At 30.5% G+C, this 19,921-nt stretch overlaps 1 protein-coding gene and 1 long non-coding RNA gene across 2 annotated transcripts; one reads left to right on the forward strand and one right to left on the reverse strand.

Annotated features, from left to right (window-relative positions):
• The first annotated feature begins 300 nt into the window (after window positions 1–300).
• On the forward strand, window positions 301–1,304 carry LOC139096734 (phosphatidylinositol 3,4,5-trisphosphate 3-phosphatase cnrN-like). Its single transcript, XM_070648479.1, has 2 exons — window positions 301–501; window positions 576–1,304. Exons 1-2 carry the CDS (start codon window positions 363–365, stop codon window positions 1,133–1,135), a joined length of 699 nt encoding a protein of 232 aa, XP_070504580.1. The 5' UTR covers window positions 301–362; the 3' UTR covers window positions 1,136–1,304.
• LOC139096735 (uncharacterized) lies at window positions 1,294–3,287 on the reverse strand. Its single transcript, XR_011544999.1, has 2 exons — window positions 2,043–3,287; window positions 1,294–1,962 (listed from the first exon to the last, which is right to left on the reverse strand). It is a non-coding gene; the product is annotated as an uncharacterized lncRNA (long non-coding RNA).
• Window positions 3,288–19,921: the final 16,634 nt, after the last annotated feature.

Genomic DNA, 19,921 nt, shown 5'->3' on the forward strand with positions numbered 1-19,921 from the left:
TGTTGTAGTGATTTTAAGAAGGATTTAGAGCGAATCCTTAAAAGGTGTAAACGCAGTTATTAAGCATAGGCTGGAATTGTAGATTCATTTAATCGAACAAATCCAGCTCGAACAGCACAAGTTGGTTAATCGATTAAAAATTCGTTACCAGGCTGGCTTGTCTTTGGTAGACCGAATCTTGGACCAACTCAGAGTCCCGAGTAGTAGAAAATGTACCGATTAAACGGTTTTTTTTTTATTCATATCTGATTTGTCGACACCAAAAATTAACGGTTTCTAAAATTTGAATTCTTAAATGTGCTAAGAACTTTAGTTAAGAACTCTTAGTGTTTTCATTAAAAAAGTGATTACTTATTATCAGCATGGCCTTAATTAGTTTGTTTTTGTTTATATTTCTATTCATCATTGATTGCTTATTGTTTAAATGCAGTTGCCTGCCTGTTCAATCAACAATTTCAATCGAAGGTCAAATAGTTATTTATACAAATATCATTCATTCATGTAAGCTCATTCTAGTTTCAAATTTCATTGTGTAAATATGATTAAATATTCAGTAATTTTATTTTTATTTTTAGCTTGCAGTGGTTTAACAATATATGAAAATAAGGGTGCTGTTAATTTTTCAAATAATAGTTTTGATGAACATAACACGAATAATTTTTATACTAATGGAAAGAAGAATAATCAGCAAAATGAAGCAGATGAAAATTCTGAAAAATCAAATAAAAATGATGCAAGTGAAGAAAGTGAATCTGCTCATGAACAGAAACATGGCTTGTATGTGAAAAACAATAATGGCTTTATAAATATGGGAAAAATGGATAAACCTTCACAATCAATTGGAAGTTCATTGGTCAATGGTAGACGTGGAAATCGTGAATCTCGAGAAGCTAGGAGTAATGAGGATAAAAATGTGGACGAACGAGTGGAAAAAGCGACTGAGGATTCGAATAAAAATAGTGAAATTAGCTCAATGACATTGCTAGAAATTGATGAGTTTAAGATAGAAATGACAGAAATTAATGATGAAACAGAAATAATTCAAGAGACAACAACGCAAAGTATGGCAAACAAAATAGAGGAAATGCAAAATGCATTCTTAGATTTCACTCAAAAACCAAAAAGAAGAGGATGAAAAAAACGACTTATAAATTTTTTGTTTTACTTCTACTTTATTTTTATTTCATTTTTCAATTACATTTTTAACTTTTTTTCATTTTTCAATTACATTTTTAACTTTTTTTTCAAAATTTTAATACTTTATCTTTTAATTTTTTTTGTAAAATTACAGGATTAGGTTTAATATTTTATTTTTTATTTTTCAATTGTATTCTTAACTTTTGTCAAAATTTTAATGATTTTCGAATTATCTTCTACTTTTTTGCAAAAGTTACATCCTTTGCATCTTCTTTTAATTTCGATCTTTTCAATTTTGTCAATAAAATGTTTTTTATATAATTTTTTAATTATCTTGTCATTCTTCTTCAACTTTCTAGCATTATGGTAAAACATGCTTAAAAACTGTCTCATTGTTTTATTTTTACAGCGAAAAAATAAAAACAACATTGCAAATTTACCACATTCAATTGAATCATTATCTTGAACTTGAATATAGTTGATTTGGATATTATTGATGATATTTCCTTGACCTTCGGCTTGATTAAGAATAAATGAAGTTATGTTCTTATCAAGTAAGAAAGTCCAGTAGCCTGAAGAGTCAAAATATTCAAGTTTGGACTTGGTGTCTCTTTTGAAAATGCTAAGCCAATGGCAGCCTGTAGTTTTTGATGAGCACAAGTTCACCACTATACCTCCTTCTAATTTTTTTAGTGTGATAAGCTGATCCGATGCAAGCACACCAAGAAACTTATCATGCGTTATTTTATTGTTTTTTAAATCCCTCTCAATTTGGAAATTGTTCATGACTACAACAAATGTATCTCAAAAGTAGCACCCTCCTTTCTGAAATGACGATTAATAATTAATTTAGAGACCTCACATGAAGTGTATACAGCTTTAACAGATCCAAAAAGACTTCGTACTTTTTCGTTTACAGTTTCGATTGCTGTATTAGCAATTCCAAACTCAAGTGATGAATGGATTGACGTAAGTCTTTTTTTAGCTGGAAAAACTGGATACGTATAGTGTATTTCCTTAACCGAAATACAGTCGTTGCTTAGTGATACTTTCGTGATTTCTAGTTGATTCACAAATGGTATTATTTCATTATTATAATTCGAATAATCAAATTGTAACAATACAAAGGCCACACTCATGGCTGATGTCTGAGTTTGTTTAAAGTAAACTTGTGAATGATAAAAATTAAGAATTTTAACCTTATATTTATACGTAAAAATTATAATGTTAGTTTTGTTTTTATTCATTTTGAAACAAATATCTCGTCATCTTAGAAAACTGTGTGTTGAATGCTGAATTTCTTCGTTCATCATTTGCGTTATTTGTGTGTACGAAACTGGAATCTAAATTTAATTTTTTTCTTGTCTTATTTTCATCTTTCTCATTTTTCTTTAGAACTTTTCCAGATCTCAGATGTTTTGGTGAAATTTCTTTTTCTGAATCATAATCTAGGTTTATTCGTTTCTTTTTCTTCGTTCTTTTCTTTTGAAATATTTCAGGTTTTTCAACTGTATAAATTGAATCTGAAATTTTATTTCTCACATTCACATAGCTCTTATCATTATTCACATTTCCCACTGATAAATCTCTCACATCGTCGATTTCTTTTCCTGCCGCTTCACTAATACGTCTTATAAATGAGTTTCTAATCTTGCTAAGGTCAATCTCATCCGTGTCTGTTTCATATTTTTTTAAATCATAATCTACCAAATTTCCAATAGTCGGTTGACTTGTCTCAAATATGTCCTCTTTTAACCTTGAATTATTTAATGAATTCTGGATTTTATTTTTTATTTCATTTGAAATCTTGTTATCAACAATGTGTTTAACTGGCGATGAATGCGAGATCGGCTCAAATGCAACACTGTTGCTGTTTATGTCTTTTTCACCATTAGTATTCTGTTTTGAAGCCAATAAATTATGGATTAAATGAATTTTATGCAAATTGTCTACATTTTTATTAAATAAAATATTTAAAATATCTTGTCTCTGTTTTGAATGTCTTTCCAATGTCAAAAAACTTTTTAAAATTCTCGGTGATATTAAATAATATTCATAAATTTCATTCTTTTTCTGTGTCATTTATTTGTCTCAAAATGTATTGAATAGCAGTTGGCACAACTGATGATGCGAGAATTGAAAAAAGTGCGGGCAAAAATCCACCTTTTATTAAAATTTTTTTTTTACGATTATTTTTTCCGTCAGAAATAATTTGAAGTTTTTTTTTATATTTCCTTAATTTGTTTTTGCTTTCTTTATCAATATCTAAAATTTGATTAAGTAGACAGAATACAATACTTGAAATAAATTCTATTTGACCTTTATCCAAATTTTTTTGGATGAATTGTTTTTGTTGCTTATTTAAACAGCAGAACGTGTTAATGAAATGTTGATTTTTTTTAAAATTTTCTATTCTTGATAATTTTTTTTTCTGTTTATTATTTCTTTTCATTGTTATAAATAATCATAACTATATCTTTTCAAGTTAATGATCTTCTAATGAATGAGAAAAATTATAAATGTTTACTCAATATATACTTTCAAGTACACGGGCACTGTTTACTTTAAATTTTCGATTCTTCAATGCATAAATCAAAACTGTTACTGGTTCTTTTAGGGGTGTTGAAAAAACACAAGAAAACCCAATATTACAATTGACAATAGGTTCTAGGACATTTGTCAATCCAAAATTAAAGCTTGTGCAATCATGAGCAATAAAAAATGCGTTAGTTGGAAAGTTTTCATAGTTAACTAGAGCATTGTAGTTTTCATTTTGACTGTCTAGAGATCTAAATAAATTAATAAAAATATCAGCATATTTTCTTTCGTCTTTTGAATTTTTGAAGGTTAATGCGCCCTGACGCAATGCATGTGCTCCATTAATTATAAATGAAAATTCCTGTAAATTACCCATGGAATAAAGGTGGCTATCTAATTGTCTATCGCCTAAGAAATTCTTAGAGTTAATAAAAGTTGCTAATATAAAGGATGGTTTGTGTGAGAGCAAGACAGCAGGTGCGACGTAATTTGTCGTTGATGATGGCAGAGAGTATGATGTTAACTCGCCAGATTTAAAGTCATATTCAATATCGATGCCTTTTGACAGATGATTCTCTAAGGCAAAATTAAAATTTTCGCGAACTTTCACATGGCGAATCTCAATTCTCAAATCTTTTAAAAGTAATTTACTAGAAGTAAATTTTCCTTTTGCATCACTTGACTCTATTAATAGAAATTTGTCATGGTGTTTTACTATTTTAATTAATACATCACAACCTGGTATGAGAAATTTTTCACAATTCAGAATATTAAATTTCCCTTTAAGTTGAACTAATTTAGAATCGGAATAAAACTTTTGTTTAGTTTCTTTCTGATCAATTGGAAAGAGCCCTTGGGCAATTAGTCTACCCTTGCAAGATCCTTTATCAAAATTGACAAAACTTTCAATTGTATCCTTGTTGGCAAATGTATCATTAAAGTTTACTACTTGCACATTATTGATGAACATCGATGCTGATTTGATTAAACTGAAAAGTGCATTATTAACTAAAGATGGTTGTGTTTCATCGAGAGCACTATATTCTTTATCATCATCTTTGACTATTTTTAATTCACATTTTAAATAAATCTCACTTAAATTTTTGAAAGTCAATGGCTGACTCAAACATCGAAACTCGACGACGTCACATTGGTTTATAGGATTGATTGGTGATACCTCGACAAATTCACTTGAATCTATTGTTAAATTGTATGGCGTGGAAGTGAATAAATCTAAATTAGATATTGTGTAATGATTGAAACTCATAATGTTTTTATTTACTTAAAAAAATTCTCACTGATATCTATTTTTTTTGGGTAATTTTTCCGCTTATTTTTTCTTAGCTCTTTAGTTCTGACTTGATCTCGTAAAAGCAATCCACGAATTACCGATGTAATACGCTTGTCTTTCTTTTTTATATTTTTTTTAACCTTTCTTTGTTTAATTCCAGAGCCTTTAAATACATGTTTTTTTGCTTTTTCAGTCAAATTCTGAAATCTTTTTGATGCTTCATGCTTTGCCAATTCCTTGAAATCTGTTTTTGTTTCTATATTTTTCTTTAAAACCTCTGCACTCCCTTCCAGTGCTTCTCTTGCAATCTCTTTAATATATGGAAGAGCCTGCAATAAAATTGGATGCAGAGATGTCCACACGCCTTTTAATACTTGTCCAAGCCCTCTTCCACGTATTAGCATATGATTTTCATGAAAAACGTTTAAATTTTTTCCTTTTTGCAGTTTATAAGGTAATTTAAAATATTTTAAATCATTAATTGATGTACCGATAATCTTCGATGTCATCGTGAAAATGAAATATTTTATGAAATAGAAATGTATTTATATGTTAAGTAAACTTTTTTTCTTAGTTTATTAAAAAATTTGGATTTTCGTTTTTGAGTTTTTTGTTTTGTTCTTCACTAATAAAACATCTTGGTTTTAATGAGAGAATATCTGTTCGAACTCTTGTTAATTCATTACCTTCGGAAGTTAGATCTAAGACGATGTAAGAATATGGTTGATTCAAAAAATTTTTAAAAATATCTGATAAGAAATGCTTTTGTTTGGGAAAAATTTGTCTTGAAAGGTAATTTACTTGAGTTTTATCACGAATATTTCTCATTATTATAATGTAGTTGCAATTAAGAGAGATGTCTCTAGAAAATTTAGCTTTGCTAAAGATGTTTTGAGATATTAATATAATTCCAATGCCAACATGTCGACCAGCTAGAAACATATTTAGAATAGTGCTTGATTGAAGAGATTCCTGCATGAAATCGTCAATCACCAACACAATTCTCATATTCTTATTTAAATTTGAAAAAAAATCATCGTCTGGAATTTGATTTAAGTATTCTACAAGTCCATTAAGTTCATGAGGTAAGCTATCTATGAATTTTGCACAATATATTATTCTATGTGGCGATGGTGTAATTGTGTCATAATGCCTCAATAAAATTTGGGCTATTAAAGACGATTTGCCAGATCCCGCAACACCACCTAATAAAACTCTGAATGGAAACTTAAATGGAAGAATCATTTTTAGCACTAATACTGATTAGTGAAAATACGGGGGGGCCTTTATATACTCTCATTAAAAATTATATAAAAAGGAAAAAAAGTTTTCATGGAAATCAGTATAGCATTTATACTCGAGTTAAGATGCAGGCGTGCATTCAAAATGATTTCGTTCAAAGATATCAGGAATGTTTAAATATCTTTGCAGCAACAAAATCAGATAATTTTACAGTCACGCCATTTCCATTGTATTATGGAGCACAAACCTTTATAATAAACTCAAAAATATTTATTTTTGGTTTAGGTCAAAGTAAAAAATATGGTGTACATTGTATGATTTCATATTTATCAAAGCATGGCTTCATAGAAATGTCTTCAATCGCTATGCATAGACTTCTTGAAAGTCTTGAAGAAATTTTAAAATCCACATTCGACTCAACAGCAACCAAAAGAACAATTGAATTGGACGATAAAATATTTATTAAATTTACGCGAAGAAAGGGAGAAAATTTAGCATTTATTCATGATATTGCACGCAATTCACGTGTTTATCTTGAAGCTGGCGACATTAAAAAAATGATGTTATTATATTTTACAATGAATGTAGCTATCGATCGTGTTGCAAGGAACACAGAAATGTTGCATGAAGTTTATAAGTCATACATTCAATTAATGACAAGCCAACAGAAGAATGTAATATTGTCTACATCAGGCATTGAATGTGCAATTCCAATTTGTCTCGAAAATTCACCGTATTGGATGGAGTATTTAGATGAATTCATGAAGATACCAATATATTTTTCGGAAAACAAGCGATGTATCGATCAGACAGTAATTGGAATTTTTCCCGATGAATCACTCTTATAATAAACAAACACAATCAACAGAGATTAAGAGCATAACAAGAGAACTTTCCAACTCTGCAGCTCCCAGCTCTCAGCTCTGCAGCTCTGCAGCTCGCAGCTCTCAGCTCCCAACTCTGCAGCTCCCAGCTCCCAGCTCCCAGCTCCCAGCTCCCAGCTCTTCAGCTTCCATCAACCCCCCCCCCCCCCTTCTTTTTTTATATCACTTTGGTTTTCAACATTTTTGTTTTTGCATTTATCGAAAAAATGTATTTTTTTTTTCACACAGAAGAGAATAAAAATTATTGATATAAAATCAGAATATTCTTGGCTAAATTTTAGTTTGTTTTTCAGTTATAATTTGACTGTAGATAAGAAATGATGACATTTATTGGAAGAAGTTGTGTATATAAAACGTACAATGTTTTAAATTTGTCTCAAGTGCCATTAAACAAAGAATTTTTAATCCGATGTTTGATTTACTGCCCATGCTGTAATAGACACATTTTGGCATTTTCTACGACTACATATATGGAAAATCAAGTTTATACTTATGAAAATATTGTTTACATAAGTGTTCCTTCGAGTCATTCAACGCCTTTTGAACTTAGTAAAATTCGGAGACTTACGCTTATGTATGAAAATCAATTTGTATTTTCATTAATAATTAAAAATGATGTAAAATCGATTCATTTCTCTATTAAAGACGAGGCAATCCCGAGTATAAAAGAAATGAAAATCAAAAATATGTATAGATTAAAGATTTACAATGAAATATTTTATTTTAAAATATCATATATGACAAATGAAATGGCTTAGGAGGGGGATATTCTTTTCTTATTTAAAATTGTATAAAAAGCTTCGCTCATTTATTAAATGCATCAGTTTCATCTTCAAATTCATTCTATTAAATTCAAGAAGTAAAAATGATGCCTAAGCGCTCACTTCAACTTCAACAAGAGGAAGTCATTTTAATGACGAATAAATCAAATAAAGTTCCATTCAAATCCTGCTCTGAACTTAAAATTGGTGTGGATTATCAAATTATCGATTTGCAATTGCAGCAAACTTTCTATGGCGCCAAGGCGACGCCAACGTGTGTCAACTTACTTGAGACTCCTCCGATTAAATTTCAAATCAATTTAACACCATACTTTGCTGTCAACTATAAAGAACTCGAGGATTTATACAGAAAATATCAACCACATTTGTTTTTAAGACTCGTTAAATTAGACGAAGAAAAAAAGCAAAAATTTCCAATTTACCATGTTTTGACAATGAAAGGATACGATGAAGTTGATGGGAAAAATTTGTGTACCAGCGAACGTGAATTAAGTGACGTTCATACTTTAATGATCGGTTATTTTATTGATATTGAAAAGTATTCAACAGCAGAATTCGTCAACAGCAGTAGTATTGTTGATGGCATTGAAAAAAAATTGTTTCATGTCCACTCAAACGATCCAAGAATGACAGAATAATATGGTAATAATCTTGTATTTTTTTTCTTGTATGTGAATAAAATTTTGAAAATATTTTTTTCTCAAAGAAGATGTGAGTTTTTTTTAGTTAATTTAAGCTGTTAGTGTGAGATGATCTTTGGTGAAATTTTTTAAATATAAATAAATGTAATTTTATCGTGAGAGACATTAATAACAGGATGAGTTTTTAAATTTTTTTATAAAATATTTTATTTATTTTCAATTAATTATTATAATTTTTTAGGAATTAATTTTTTTAAAACGTAGTGCTAAATATGTGGGAACAAAACTTGCGTCCAAAGGAAAAGGAAAACCAAATTCTGTTGTTAACACGCAACTTATTGTTCTAAATTCTGAGCAAATGACAGGTGAGTAGTTAATATTTTGGATGCTTATAAAGTTGTTTTCAAGATGTGACACAGGAACGACAGCCAATATTCTTCCTTTTGTATTATTTATAATTGACTCAGCAACCACATCAGCATAAACTAATAAATAACCTGGATTTATTTCTTTGAGAAATTTTGATGAGTTAGAAACGGAATTCTCTTGATATTTTTTAACTGTTGATATAAAATATTTAATAAAATGGCGAATTAATTCTTCAACGGAATCTCTGTATTCCTTAACATTTTTTCCAAAGTCTTTAATGCCTTTAAAATCAGTCCAAACAATTTCCATATCATCTCCATCATTCAAAATGCTATCTAAATTTTCATGAATTTTGATGTTCAATGAATATGGAGTTAGACCGAGAATAATTCTGTCAATAATATCACACAGTATTATTTTTAATGTATATGGTAGGGATTTTTTATATTTTACAGTGAGTTTCGATTGAACAAACTGAGAAAATAGATCTCCTCTATCGATTTTTGAATTTTTATAATTGTAAAGATTGTCGGTTTTATTTAAACCTAAATCTATATCAAATCCTACTTCACCTTGATGGTTTTTCGTTGTATATGGATTTCTATTATTCTCATTCACTGATGAATACCATTCTTGCTCTTTGAATGTATGTGAACAATTGTATTCAAAATATGGATTTAAAAATTCTGAAAAATACTTGTCATCATAAACTTTAGAGTCTGTTTGTGAAAGACAGTAGATAATAAAAAACTCCAGAGAATTAATCTTATCTTTCCAAATGTTATTAGCATATTCCAAGTTTATATCATAAAATATTATAGAATCTTTTGTCAAAATTCTATCATTAACTTTATGAATATTATCAATAAATAATTCTGAGAGGCCAACATAATATTCTGAGTTTAAATCAAAACGTAGTGGCTCTGCTAATATTTGAGTAAAACTGTTCAATTTATTATTTGGAAAAATATTTTCAGATGCATTTGAAAACAAATAAACTGAAAACTCTCTAGCTAACTTTTCTTCAGACATGTTTATATCTCAAGACTTGAATGAAAACTAATGAAAATAAATTTTTCAAGCTTATTTATATCTCAAATGGTGGGACAAGATCATATATTAAATAATGACCGTAAGGAAGACTGCTGTGATCATCAAAAAAATGTCTTTTATCACAAAAGGGTCTCAGGCCTAATTTATTTTGCTTTACTGTATATATTTCATGCTTTTTTGAAATAATTCTTTGCTGCAGAATCATTTTACCTTCGTTTTGTTGTAAGCATTTGAAATAATCATTAAATGTTAAACGATGGACAACATATTGTGTTATTCCTTTTGCCTTCTTCAATGATTTAACCTCATCTTCTTGATCAAAGAGAATAGCATACATTTTTGATGATAAGTAAATGAATTTTGATATAATTCTTGCTCCAAATTCATCCTTAAGTTTGCCGCTTACCTTCGCATTTCTTGGCACGACATTATAAATATTATTTGTCATGAATAAAGACGTATCGAAAAATTCAGGATTTTCTTTATATACTGTCATCATGTCACTTTCTATCAGCAGCATTAAAGAATCTGTATCAAAATATATTACTTTAGGCTCATAAACTAACGGAGAAATAACAGAATAATACAAATAATACATATATAGTTTACTGCAGTCTAAAATGGTCGAAGCAATGATTGTCGGAGTATCAAATTCAATACTCTTCTTAGCAAGCTCAATTCCAACGAGACTTTCATTAAATATTACTAAATTTTTCAAGCGAGGACTGGAAGATTTTTTAAAAAATCTCTTAATATCTAAATTCACATGAACATTAGACCCACAGACTAAATAAAATTCCCTATATTTATATTTTTTTTCACTAAATTTTCCATACAGTACATTCGAAAGAGATTTGAAAATATTAAGATAAAATTTAGGCAAGTTATCATCTCCTCTTAGTCTTGTGTTTAAATCTATATATTCTTTTAACCAAAAAGAATGTCTGTAAACTAATGCACGCTTTACATTTATAATTTCATATCCAATTTTTGAAGCAAAATCTAATAATTTTACATTACAGACATAGTTTCTTTTATCATACAATGTTGTTATTAATTTAGAATATTTAGAATTTTTAATTTTTTTATGTTCTGGTAGAAGAGGAAACCATTTAATTTTATCGTGAATGTGTCGAGGACATTTAATGTCTGCCATTACTAAATAACCAAAATTATCATCATTAGCCATTTTTGTTATGTTAGACTTAATTTCAGTTAATTCTTCATTATTTGCCCATCTATATGAGCCTTCAGGCAGTCTAAAGTTACTCATTGTGTAACTATATAAAGAAACTGTATCCAAAAATACAATTTGCTTCTCATTTCCTTTTGATAAATTCACACCATTTTTTAAATATCTTGAATTAGACTGCACGTATCTGAAATTCCCACCACAAATACCACCACGAAGACTAGCCTCTACAAAATTCACAAAATTTACATTGGGAAGTAATTGCAATGTCTTGTTTGTGAAATAAAGAGCACAATTATAAGTAAATCCTGGCAATCCATAAAAATGGGCTGGATCTAGTTTGTAATTCAGATAAACAAGATCTCTAAATTGCAAAAATAACTCTGCAAGTAAGATTATATCCACAGAAAGATAGAACATTACATATTCCAAAAGATTTCTCATATTTAACGTTTTGTATAAATTTAATGCATATTCGTAATCTTCTTCGCTTGCTTGTTTCATTGTTAGACTACTATAAAAATCAGTTATTTCAGGGAAATCTGTTTCATATAAAGCCTCATATGATGAGAGCTTTTCATAGCACATCAATTGCTTTTTAAATATATTTGCATCAAAGTTTAAATCTTTATGTCTTCGTTTCAAAAAATTTTCAAAAATAGGAAATTGATATAATGTTTCAGATAGGGAAGAAAGACTTGAACTTAAGAATTTATATGAATCAACAACTCTTATCGTCAAACTTATGTATTTATCAATAAAAATCTTCCAAGAAATTGAACTATACTTTTCTGAATTTTTCGGTATAATATTAATTTTTCTTCCAAGCTTTGATAGTGCCAATACTAATATATGAATGTCATAGCCCATTGCATTATGAAAGAATAAGGGAAACACAAATTTTTCTCTGCACAAACGGTTACATAGAGGACACAAATATCCTCTAACATTACCATAAAAATGCTCAGACTTCTCTGCATCCAGAGAAATAAAATCTGGTGGAAGACTATGATCATGATCAAGATTTTTCCCTAAACTCAAGTCTGTCTTGCAAATCTTACACTTATTATTTTGTTTGTTAAGTAAATATTTCTTTGCTTCATCTGAAATTTCTGTTATTAGATATTTGTATGAAAAATAAGTTTTATATAAGTATAAAACATCAGATTCTAGTTTTTCAATAAATTGAAAAATAGCATTTTCTCCTTCAAAAAGTCTTATTTCTTCTAAATATGAATCATATACGTAAGAGCTCCAAAAATAACCCGATGCAAAACATTCATGAAGTTGATAAGGCAAAGTATATGAATTTTTTGGATTGGGCTGAGATGTACTAATTTTCTTTATTAAACATTCAAAGTCAGCAAAACAAACAAATTTGACTTTGTAACATGCATCAAATCTCTCAAATTTTATTTCCCTTTTATTAAATTTTATCATGGTCCTACCACATCCTATTTCATTGTGTGTTTTTAAGTCATCAATACTTGAAAAATGAGAGAGACAAGTTTTGCAGAAAAAAATTTTCTTTTTATTTTTAGTAATTTCAGAATGAAAAACTTTTGAAAAGTCCTGTATTAAGCAATAATGAAAATCGTTTTTTGACTCTAAGAGTAGCAAATCAACATGGTTTTTGTTCTCTTCTACAGATGAATAAATAATGTAAAACTCGGCATTTTCATATCCAAAAAGATTTATACTTAACTCCAATTTTGGATTTGCAATAATAAATTTTTTTATGTTGCGATATTCAAATGGAAATTTAAAGTCTTTTAAATTAAATATTCCTAGGTTTTTCTTATAATTTTTTGGATATGTTCGTTTTTTTTTACCTTCAATCGGATAAATTTTTGCCAATATGGAATATAAAAAACAGTATGAATCCTTATTTTTTATATTTAAAATTCCTTTTCTTCTGAGTCTTAAAGGCAGAGGAATAAATGTACCGCCTCTGTGAAATGGTGAAAATTTAAATAATTCTATCGTTAAATATGAAACGCTTATTAAACTCCATCCGCTTTGTGATCCTTCAAATTCTTTCGATTCATTGATTATTTTGTCAAAATGATCAAATACACTAGTCATTATATTATTTCCTTTTGTCAAAATTCCATAATTTGATGAAATATATCTATCTTCCTCAGTTTCATCATTTGCTTTATAATAGTTACCAATCAAATTCATTCTGTATTTTAAAGCATGCAGCTCAGTTAATTCATATTGTAAAAGATCGAGAATGCTGTTATAATTTGATTCCAAAAATTCTTCAATCGAAGCTAATTTCTTTTCATTAATGATTTTGTAAATTTTTAAATTATTTTTTAAAGCTACTTCAGCAATAAAAACATTTCTTGAAATTCTTTTCATTAAAGCATTTTGGTGACTTCGAGTTTTTTTATGATTAACAAAATATCGTGACTCATATCTACAAAAACAAACATCACATCTTGAATTTTTATTATTTAAATTTTCACATTTTTCTTCATGAAACAAACAATCGGATTTGTTGTTAAATAATTTCTTACAATGTATACAACTTTTGCACTCTGACTCATGCTTTTTCAATTCTTTCTTTGATTCAAAATCAAATGAGCAGCACTCACAAAAATAACTTTTTCCTTCACTATCCATTTTATAACTAAATTATTTATTTATGAAGCAGTATTTATATTCGAGAAATAAATTAAAAATTCACAGTATTTTTTAATAAGTAGTAGAGAACAGTTGAAAAATGTCAAAAGAAGATAATATAAATTTAAGAAATGTTATTGTAGAAGAATTATACAAACCAGTACGAATTAACTATAAAACTAGACGAGTTGAAGTAAAAGGATTCAACGATTTGCTTTGTCTTGACCTCGCTGACATGCAAAAGCTCAAACATGAAAATAATGGTTATGCATACTTTTTATTGGGCGTTAATGCATTTAATAGAAAAATATATACACAGCCCATAAAGTCAAAAAGTGCAAAAGATGTCACGGATGCTACTTTAAAATTAATTAAAGATGCAGAGATCCGATTTCTTAATATTTGGACAGATAGAGGTGTGGAATTTTACAATAAAACGTTTAAATCTAGAATTTTAGAACCATTGAATATTAATCTCTACTCTACACATACAGGAAAGAAAGCTGTCCTAGCAGAGAGAAACATTCGAACTATTAAGACGATGATTTACAAAAATTTAGATATGTTAGGCACTAATAACTGGGTAAAATTATTACCTAAGTTAACCAATGAAATTAACAATAGAAAGCATTCAAGATTTGGATTTATTCCTAATAAAATACACCAAAAAGATGAAAAGAAAATAATGAAAAAATTTTATTCTAAGCCTCGTGAAATCACTTTGAAGACAAAGTTTAAAATAGGGGATTGTGTCAGAACTTCAAAGCCTCCAATAATCTTTAGAAGAGCTTACATGCCGTATTGGTCTACCTCACTTTACACAATAAAAGCAATTAACAGAAAATTTCCAAATGTTTATGTTCTCCAAGATTTTGAAGGAAATGAATTAAAACGGAAGTATTATGAAGAGGAACTGCAAAAAACAAAAGCTAAAGATGTTTGGCTAGTAGAGAAAATCATTAAACGAAAAAAGGGTAAAATACTTGTTCGATACTTAGGATTTTCCGAAAAATATGATGAGTGGGTTGATGCAGAAAACTTTTTTGAAGTGTGAAAATAAGAAATATATTTAATAAAAAATTCAATAAAAAAAAACCGTTTAATCGGTACATTTTCTACTACTGTCCCGGCCTTGACCCTGAGCGAAAAAGCACCCAAATTCAACTAAACTTTATTTGGGATTGAACCCGTTAGGATCGGGGACTCTAACTATTACGCAACTGCTGCTTTTATGCTGCACGCGTTGCTTTTTCACTATTATTTAAAAATGAAAGCTTGCTAGGTTTGGATTGATGGTCTTCATTGCGAAAAGGTGAGGTTCGTGCTCCAGGCTAAGTCCAGCACGTGACTGCATGTGTTTCGCATTCACACATCTTTCGCAAACCCGCTGTATTGACGGTAAGATGCAAAGTTGTCTTGACAGCATTCTGGCGACAGATTTGGTTCAACTCATTTTTGAACTCATTAAAAATGCGGCTATCTAAATTTTGTTACTAGGGATAAGTTAATAACCTGTAGACAAACTGTATCCCCAGCCAATTCCCACCCTTAAAAACAAAGCTAAAAGTATAAAGTATTCAGCACAATACATTTTATGGAATATCTCATTCACACGCAATCTATATTGTGTATGCACATACATACATCATCATATGCTGATATATATCTACCAAATGGGAATATTTTCCACCTTTTTTTAAAGCTTTTAATCTCAAGGTGCATAACTCTTTCATGTTTCTGTGAGTGTTGGATGAGGGCTGCCTGGTACGAATTTAGAGGTGTGTAAAACTTTTTACATTATTCACATTCACAAAAGTTGTTTTTCTTTCCAAACTTCTTCTTCCTTTTTTTTTTATTTGTTAAAAGAAGTAAATTCCATCACGTAAAATCAACGAGAGTGAGTGTGAAATAAAATTATTGAATTTTTTTTTATTCGGCACTTCTTTTATTGTGAACGTAGCAAAAATAAATCTTAAGTAAATAAAATATTTTTTTGGTGTAAATTCCATGAGTAAACTCAAGTTTGGTAAATATTATGAAAGGATAAGAAATTTTTGGGGATTTGTTTTCAAGAAAATATGTATCAAATATTGAGGAATAAGAAGCAGCTCGGTGAGGTGAAGAATTTTTTAAGGCTTAGGGAAATTGTGAGGAATTGAAAAGTTTTACTTGATTGATTGTTTTGTGGAATTTTATTAATAGAGACTAGGGTACAATATCGTCAAACATGAAGAGTAGAAACACGCCAAATTTGGTTCCGATGGAAATTAAAAGGGGCGGAGCTTATGAAACTCAAACTTTACCAAAATTACCAAATCAAAAAGGGTTCGGAGCTATGACCGGAATGGCAGGCAGAATGACAAATGCTGTTGATTATAATTATAAAGATTGAGGGAAATTCATGAAGGAGGAGATTCCGAGAGACAGAATTCCTTTATTTGGTAGTCATTCCAAGTGACACAATTCAATGTACTGCATTCTTTACCATCAAAATGGCTCGAAATCAGCTGTCACGGTGTCGTAAGTTCAACTTCACGTCTTACCATTAATACTGAAACTTAGCGGTGCCTTAGCAAGCACACTGCTTTTGGTGTATATAAAAGAGTTTTTCTGATTAGCTCCTATCGACTGTAAATCTTAAGGCGTTGATAAAGCGTTTGAACAAGTTTCTGTTCCTGGCCAAAACGGCTACTACTGCTAGTTACTTGTGTTGTTGCTCTATAAATAAGCTTTGGTGGGGCCTTACAAGTTTCGTTGTAGAGCCTACTTCATTTGTGTCACTCGAAATATATCTCTTAAATCAAAAGCAGCTTTCCCGAAAGACACATGATATAGAAAAGCCAGATAATAGTGTCCTTAAACCAACGTGATTTTAGAATGAGTCTGGTTCATACTGAATCTGACTAATAGTCAGAATTACATCATCCTTTCCAGAATCTTTTTATCAAACCATGTGCCTCAAGAGCCGATATTCTCCGTATGTCTTACGACTGTTATCTAAAGTTATTTTCAAGTTATTTTATTGTAGTTGACGTAATATGGATATGGCAAAGATTGAAAAGTTTATAGTATTATACAACAGCTATCATTTTCCTTGAAGATATTAAAAAATATTGTTTGTTTTTAAAACCTCAAACTTTTTTATTTTCATCCAAAACTTTTCAATTGATTTACCCAAAAAAGTATCTCATGCAGAGATGGAATCTTGAAATCAATTGTTTAATTGAACTTGCAGATTCAATGCGAGAAGGTGTTTTCTGGAATCTAACAGGGAAACGAAATTCTGGCAGACTGGTTCTTGGCAATTGTCTATTTGGAAAAAGATGCTCCCTAACTAAAACGTTCTTCATTTATAACATGCAAAGCATCCGTATATGATGCAATCAACAGCATTAACAATGAACAGGTCAAAATCACTCATCACTATGATATCAGGACAACTTCATGTTTTGCCTTTTACACGATAACGTAGCGATGTCCATGTGAACACGTTATGCTGGTAGGGTCATTTATACAGACACATGGTCGCATTGTATGTAGCCCTAACAAAGTCAAAGTTTTATGATGGATAATACTACTGCGGTACCTAAAAGCGGTTTATTTGTTTGTTAGGGTGCTTTGTGGACGGTAAGACATCGTAAAGAAAATCTCCATGTTCCTGGATTGAATGTGAAGGATAGGATGGACTGAAGTCAGCAACCTACGAAAAGTGAGCTCGTTAGCGGCAAAACACAACATTTGTTAACTCAATATTAAGTGCTGACTTGACTCAACCACATTGACAACAGTTCTGTCCTGATCCATCCTCTTACACACTTTTCCTTATAATCATATACAAAACTCAAGACATTAAGTTCCAATAAATTTTTCATACCCAAATGTCACTCTTCATAGGGTTGACTCAGACATCACAAGCTTATGATACCATCATCCATTAAGTTTTATGAAAATTGTCCTATTTGACTGACTTGAGGCAAAGTTTGACTTTTGAAGGAACCGAAAAGTTTTTCATTTCTGGGGTAAACAAATAAATTCAAAAATCCTTTCAAGCCATAAAAAAAGGCTTTGTAAATCACATTTTCTTTCGTACATGTAGTTGTTGCTGGAAACTATAAAAGATTCAAAATCCTAGATTCTATTATAACATACCGTAAGCATGTAAATTCAGCATATAGCTTCATGTAAGGATAAATTGATACAAATTTTTAAGCTGTTTATCAGAATCGATAATTTTTGATATTTTTTTATGGCATAGCTACTCATATCTACCATAACATAAGAGACATGCTTCATTTAAGGATAGAACGGTTGCGGTAACGTAATGAAATTGTTTATAGACCCGCTCTATTTTCAGCTCATACATAAACCTAGTTTTTTTATGATCCAAGAACATTGATGAGCTTTCGAGTGCCTGCTTCATATAATTCTGTTGTTCTCGTGAATAATAAAAATGTTCCTTCATTCCATCCTCTTCAATAACTTTCATTTCCTTACATCTTTCATAATATGAATTCATGTAAGTTTATATGAGATTTCGTAAATAAAAATTGAGGATGTTTTTGGCTTGCGTCATGAATCTTTGCTGGTTAGCGCAATTTATGGAGATGTTTTGGTAGGAATTTGGTACATTTTTGGTCTGGAATGTCGAATCATCCTGAAAATTAGAGTTTGTGCTCATTTATTCATTCAGTCGTGGCCTCGATATCCATGACAGTCTTAATCTCAGTGTAAGTCTCTCGGTCTCGTTTCTAGTCTATCGGTCTTGATTCCAGTCTCTCCGACTCGATCCTAGTCTCTCGGTTTCGTTCCCTGTCTCTCGGTCTCGATTTCAGTCTCTCAGTCTCGAATCCAGTCTCTCCGACTCGATCCCAGTCTCTTGGTCTCGATCTCAGTCTCTTGGTCTCGATTTCAGTCTCTCAGTCTCGAATCCAGTCTCTCCGACTCGATCCTAGTCTCTCGGTCTCGATCCCAGTCTCTCGGTCTCGATTCCAGTCTCTCAGTCTCGATCCCAGTCTCTTGGTCTCGATCACAGTCTCTTGGTCTTGATTTCAATCTCTCAGTCATGATCCCAGTCTTTCGATCTCGATCCCAGCCTTTCGGTCTTGATTCCAGCCTCTCGGTTTCGATTACAGTCTCTCAGTCTTGATCTCAGTCTCTCGGTCCACTCAGTAGCATTAAAATCTATCTGCGCTAAAGTCATTCCAATCAAACTTGAATCCAAAACATCCATTCTTTTTTCTCGATTGCTTTTATTCAAATCCACCTCATCTCCGTCTCTACCTTTCTCATATCCTATCGATATGTGATAAATGGAATGAGAAAGGCACACCGAAACGTTGAGTGTGTAATATTTGATTACAAATGATGGGATCAAAAAGAAAGGAAAATAAAAAAAAATTCGGATTTTTATAGTCATTGAATGAGAAAAACATTTTCTTTCCATGAATGCTCAATATGAGAAGGAAATTGAGGACGCAGGATGAGAAATGAAGTATAATATATAGAAAGTTGTGGGGCAAGGGAGGGGAAGTTTTGGAATTTTAAGGAATTTAAGGTGCTAAGGATGACATGAAGGTGTTCAAAAGCAATAATTAGAGTTGGTAGGAAGCTGAGCTTGACGTCGACGATGGGGTCAGGTAGGCTCTTCCATACAAAATACTAATTGACTTCCAGTTCTGGTTTTCAGCACATGACGTTGAAATCTGGCTCCAGATCGACTTTCCGGACTTTCATGCGCAGCATGCCTTCCAAGCCTGTTTGTCCCCCAAACCTAAAAGTTACCATCCCTTGCAAACCAAAATAACCACACAACACATAAAACCAATACACAAGATATTCAAATGCATACAAGGAAAAGCCTCATCATATTTTCATTTAATGGAAAAAAGGCACCATTCATTCCTTTGCATACATTGATATTTGAATACAGTGAAGATGAAGAAGAATAAGGAAATACCCCAAAAAAATATCATAAAAATGTTGTTTTCTTTTTATTTTCCAATTTTTTATTTTGGCTTATTTCCTTTTGAACGGAAATGAGGATGGGTTTACTTTAATTTTTTGAGAATTTTGATTCGTCTCATCAGGATTGAAGCTGTAGGTATTTAAAAACTGGAAAGGAGCCATTCATCAATTACGTTTTGTAAGAAAATTCCATTCCC

Source organism: Chironomus tepperi, unplaced genomic scaffold (genome assembly GCF_022539635.2).
Source record: "Chironomus tepperi strain 1889 unplaced genomic scaffold, CSIRO-AGI_Ctep_v1 contig_400, whole genome shotgun sequence".
Lineage (NCBI taxonomy): Eukaryota > Metazoa > Arthropoda > Insecta > Diptera > Chironomidae > Chironomus > Chironomus tepperi.

Coding starts and splice junctions, on each gene's coding strand:
- LOC139096734 (XM_070648479.1), top strand. CDS start 363: ATGGCCTTAATTAGTTTGTTTTTGTTTATATTTCTATTCATCATTGAT. Junction 502..575: donor TACAAATATCATTCATTCAT/GTAAGCTCATTC, acceptor TTTTATTTTTAG/CTTGCAGTGGTTTAACAATA.